Here is a 5,455-nt window from a genome sequence, read left to right on the forward strand (position 1 = left end):
GAGAGCGCGCATCCCTGCCGGACACCACTACTGACGTTGAAGAAAGAGGAGTCCTGGCCATAACAGCGGACACGCGTGCGAGTCCGATGGTAGTAGGCCTTGATCAAGTTGAGTAGCTTCGGAGGGATACCATCTGCTTCCATCACTCTCCACAGGGTACCGCGGTCGACCGAGTCAAAAGCGGCAGCGAAGTCGATAAAGCATACGATTGTACGCTGTTGGTAGCATCAGCACTGTTCCAAGGCTCGCCTCAGCGTGAATATTTGGTCGACACATCCGCGGCCAGGTCGGAATCCGCATTGGTTAGGACGAGTCCTTTTGTCCCTTTCGTATTGAAACCGTCTCAGAATGAGGATAGTGAAGACTTTGGCAGCGACATCTATAAGGATGATCCCTTTGTAGTTACTATATGTCCGTTTGTCACCCTTTTTAAAAAAGGGAAGAAGGATGGCGTCACTCCAATCTTGGGGAATCTCCCCACTATTCCAAATCCCAGAAATCAGCTGGTGTAGGCGAGGGGTTAATTAATTCATCGATTCCGGTCTTGTAGACCTCAGCCGGGATACCGTCCTCGCCTGGAGCTTTGTTATTCTTCAACTTGGCAATGACGGCTCTGATTTCTTCATGGCTGGGGGTATCCGACGAGAAATCGTAGAGATCTGCAGCCGTGAGGGTGTTTTGACCTGGTATTGTAGGTGGAGGCTGGTGGTTCAGGAGTTCACGGAAGTGCTCGTGCCACCGATCCAATCGTGCGTTTAGCTCAGTAATGATTTCACCTCCACTGTTGTGGATGGATTCGCTCACGGATGACCTCGTCTGTGTGCTGGACTTCAATAGTTGATATAACTTGCGGGAGTCCCCTACCGAGGCCGCATGTTCCATGTCAGTTGCGATATTGTGCTAGTAGACATTGCGGTCGTTGCGGGCAGAGTGCGTTGTTTCTCGGCGAAGGCGACGATAGTTGGCATCTCCGTTGAGTCTGGCACGTTTAGCCTCCTCACCCAATTTCACCGTTCGACTTGAGATCCAGTCCTTTTGACGACGCTTTGTGAAACCCTGTCGATAATCGGCGGCTCCATGGTCGGACTATCCCTTTGCGTCTGCTGACAATCAGCGGCAAGGATATCCGTTCCTGGGCACACACCCACAGTGTACACTTGCGACTGGCGTCCGCCTGTGGTTACTACCGCCAAGAAACTTCATGAGAAATATGCACAATTATACAACTGCGGACCCTACTACGGCGTATGCGGGAGCCGACGCGCTTGTTCACCCGGTGGAACAAGTGTTAAATTTGCAAGCTGGAATGCTTCGAAGAAGACAGAACTACTTCTTCGCCTGTTGGAACGTCCAAACCCTGAGATCTGAGGCGGCACAAGCCCTAACGGTGCGCTCTCTACACCAATACAAGGTGGACGTCGCATGCTTGTCTGAGGTCAGATTACCGGACAGTGGTCACCAATCCATCAAGGTACCACAAGAAGATACTTCCTACCACCTCTATCACAGTGGGGGTAACGGACAACTCAGGACTGTATGGCGTCGGAATCGCTCTGAGCGACCGCGCACAAAAATCTCTTTTGGACTGGGAACCCATTTCCCCTCGTCTTGCCCGAATTCGGCTAAAAGGAGTTATCCACAACGTCTCTGTCATCGCAGTCTATGCACCCACGCTAGACTCAGCCGACGCTATAAAGGATACCTTCTACAACGAATTACAAGCTGCCGTCAACGGAACCCCCGCCGGCGACATGCTTGTCATAGCAGGTGATTGGAATGGCAGAACTGGCAAGGCGGATGCTCAAACAAGATCTACGCTGGGTCCATTTGGCGTCGGGGATCGCTGTGCCAATGGCGAACGTATCATTAACTTCGCGATGAACAATCACCTCATTGTCTCCAATACGAAGTGTCAACATCCAAATCATTATCTGGTGACGTGGTACTCGAATGACGGTGTCACGGCGAACCAGATAGACTACATTTTGATACGCAAACGCTGGGTAAGCAATATGCGTGACTGCCGCGCTTACAGAGGTGCTGAAACAGGAAATACCCATGGATCGGATCATGTCCTTGTTAGAGCCAAGCTCACAATGCGACTGAAGGCCAACAAACACGTTTCCCGTCAAAAACGTCTTGATATCACGAAGCTGAAAGTGAACGACACTGCGACTCAGTTTCGACTGGACCTACGCAACCGATTCAATGGTTTACAACCAGAAGAATCGGTGGAAGATATATGGAAAGCACTCAAAAAGGACGTCACTGAAGCAGCGGCCAACACCGTGGGTTTCACAAGATTTTAAACTATTTAAATATTTATTTTTAATAAGGGGGGTCGATTTACTAGAACTGTGTATTAGAAACTGAGCACCTTTTAAAAATATTTAAATATTGAATTGAGGGTGGGGCATTTTTGTTTGGATTTGTTAGTTTGCGATGGATAATAATCCGCTCCAAAAATGGAAAAAAAAGACGAAAATAAAAAATATAAAATAAAATATGCATCAAGTGCGCTTGAAAGCCAAATCACAACGTAATATTAGGAAAATAATACAAATATTTACTTGCTCGAAATTTATAACACATATATTTCGGAGACACACTCCATCCTCAGTGTGTTGCCTTGTTTCGTTTTTCTTTTCTTCTTTATTGCCATTTTGTTAAGTTGGAGAAAGAAAAGTCTGTTTGTAAAGAGCCGCGCGTTGTATTTCATCAGTTGTATTTTGAAATGCTTGAACTGTGCGTAGGCAACGCGAGAATAACGTCAAGGGTGTGAATTCATATAGAAACGTTGATTTAATTTGAATAAGATAATTTTATTCGAATTAAATCGACGTTTCTATATGAACTCACACCCTTGAAATTTATATATATATACAGTGATGATCATATTTATTGGCACGGTAAAATAAAAGTTAAATTTTGTCTAATAAATTCTAAAAAAGGGATTAAATTAAAGAAAATAACAAAGTATATTATGTATTTTTAACTGGCCTTTCCGATGCAGCAATCGGATTTTAGAAAAAATAAATAACAAAGGAACAACAAACATAATTGCAAAAAACCGTTGTTCAAAATTATTGGCACGGCTTTGTTTTTCTTTTAGTATCATCAATCAATTTCCGGTTTACGTGCTTTCTGAACTTTTTTATAGCCATATAATGCTTATTTAACGCTAATTCAGTGAATAATTTTTTTCAGATGATTTTTAGATAGCGATTTATTTAAACTATTATAAGTGACTAAATTATAATTTTCAATCGCCATGGTTAAAACTAAGGAACACAGCGAAGACGTCAGGAAGCTTGTTGTAGCATGCCATACCAATGGGGAGGGCTATGATAAGATTTCAAAGAAGCTAAACCTTCCCGAATCCACTGTTAGAGCCATAATAAACAAGTTCAAATCGCAAGGCCACGTTATGAGTTTAGAGGGTAGAGGGAGAAAAAGGATTCTTTCCCCAAGAGATGAACGGAAAATTGTTCGACAAGTAAAACAAAACCCAAGGATCTCTGTTGGGGAGATTGTTGATGAACAGAGCACCTCTGGAGTGAATGTATCTCGACATACAGTTGGTAGAGTTTTGAAGAGAGCTGGTTTAAAAGCATGTCGTCCGAGAAAGACTCCATTATTGAAGCCTATGCACCTGAAAGCAAGGCTAGCCTTTGCAAAACGTCATATTGATAAAGATGTTGCATTCTGGAAACGTGTTCTATGGACTGACGAAACGAAAATAGAGTTATTTGGCCATAATAAAGTGTCTTATATTTACAGAAAATCTGGTGAAGCTTTCCTGCCTAAGAACACCATACCCACAGTGAAGCACGGTGGAGGCAGTTTGATGTTTTGGGGATCCTTTGCTGCCTCTGGACCAGGGCGACTTGTTAAGGTCACAGGTAGCATAAAAAAGGAAGATTATGTTAAAATATTGGATGAAAACCTGAAAGACTCTGCTAAAGAGCTCTCACTTGGTCGTCGTTGGTGGTTCATGCAAGATAATGACCCAAAGCATTCGGCTAAACTGACTAAGAAATGGCTTGAGGACAATCATATTAATGTTTTGGAGTGGCCATCACAAAGCCCAGACCTTAATCCAATTGAAAATTTATGGAGAACATTAAAATTGAGGGTAATGCAAAGGAAGCCTAAGAATCTTATTCAATTGGAGGATTATTGTCAGGAAGAGTGGGCTAAAATTACTACTGAAGAGTGCAACAACTTGGTTGTAAACTATGAAAAGCGACTGAGGAAGGTAATCAAGGCCAAAGGCTATACAATTGATTATTAAATAAATCGTGCCAATAATTTTGAACAAGGGTTTTTTGCAATTATGTTTGTTGTTCCTTTGTTATTTATTTTTTCTAAAATCCGATTGCTGCATCGGAAAGGCCAGTTAAAAATACATAATATACTTTGTTATTTTCTTTAATTTAATCCCTTTTTTAGAATTTATTAGACAAAATTTAACTTTTATTTTACCGTGCCAATAAATATGATCATCACTGTATATATATATATATTGATATATATATATATATATATATATATTGATATATATATATATATATATATATATATATATATATATATATATATATATATATATATACGGGGTGTCCATTGTGCAGGTCAATCGATAGAAAATGCTGCTTCTTTGTTATTGTAAGGAAATGCGACAGCAGAAAAGTTGATTTTTAATTAAAAGCAAACAATAATAACTACTTACATATTTTGTCTATTTCAACGATAAGCAATATTATCTACCTAATTGGCATGTCCCAATTTATCAAGTCTTTCATAATTCAACGAAAAAAGGATATCAGCTATGTCTCTTTTGTCATGTGACATGTGACGTAACCACAAGGGAAATATCTCAAATTTCTAATTTCTTCGAAAACTATTTTCTTTAATAATTGATTCCAACTTCATCATTTTTCATTTTTTTTTTTCATATTTTCAGTGCTGCGACATAGCAATTCTATAGATACAATTGATTCCACTTTAAAATCAATATTTCAATTCCCGAATTTCGCTACAATAACGCTAAACCACTTACAATGTTTACGAATATTCTCATTTATTACATTTGAAAGCAATATTCCCCTCTAAAAATGTGGGAAAATAAGGATATTTATCTTAATAAAAATAACAACAGTTTGCCAAACGATTTACCTTTTGCAAAACTTATTTTACAGCATTTTTACATCCGTTCCTCCATATAAAATGGCCTTGTGTCATACCTATATATTTCTACGGTATGCTTGTAGATTGATCCGTTATTGTAGCTTCATAAACAAGGGATTCAGCTTTACAGTTGCCCTCCAATGGGCACTTGGTTTTGGTCCTGCAAGAGCAGCAAGCGTTAACTATCTTTCCTGGCTCCTTAGATATAATAGACTTTATCGATTATGCTGTCAAATAACTTACTTTCACTTATTATTTGTCTCCA

The 5,455-nt window shown here is 40.3% G+C and overlaps 2 protein-coding genes across 2 annotated transcripts; one reads left to right on the forward strand and one right to left on the reverse strand.

Annotated features, from left to right (window-relative positions):
• Positions 1-480: 480 nt before the first annotated feature.
• Positions 481-882, reverse strand: LOC145286393 (uncharacterized). The gene has a single exon (XM_080135320.1). It carries the CDS (start codon positions 880-882, stop codon positions 481-483), a length of 402 nt encoding a protein of 133 aa, XP_079991446.1.
• A 328-nt stretch (positions 883-1,210) lies between these two features.
• On the forward strand, positions 1,211-2,309 carry LOC145286394 (protein CFDP2-like). The gene is made up of 2 exons (XM_080135321.1): positions 1,211-1,514; positions 1,660-2,309. Exons 1-2 carry the CDS (start codon positions 1,211-1,213, stop codon positions 2,307-2,309), a joined length of 954 nt encoding a protein of 317 aa, XP_079991447.1.
• Positions 2,310-5,455: the final 3,146 nt, after the last annotated feature.

Source organism: Euprymna scolopes, chromosome 10 (genome assembly GCF_053919585.1).
Source record: "Euprymna scolopes isolate OS-2025 chromosome 10, ASM5391958v1, whole genome shotgun sequence".
NCBI classification, from domain to species: domain Eukaryota; kingdom Metazoa; phylum Mollusca; class Cephalopoda; order Sepiida; family Sepiolidae; genus Euprymna; species Euprymna scolopes.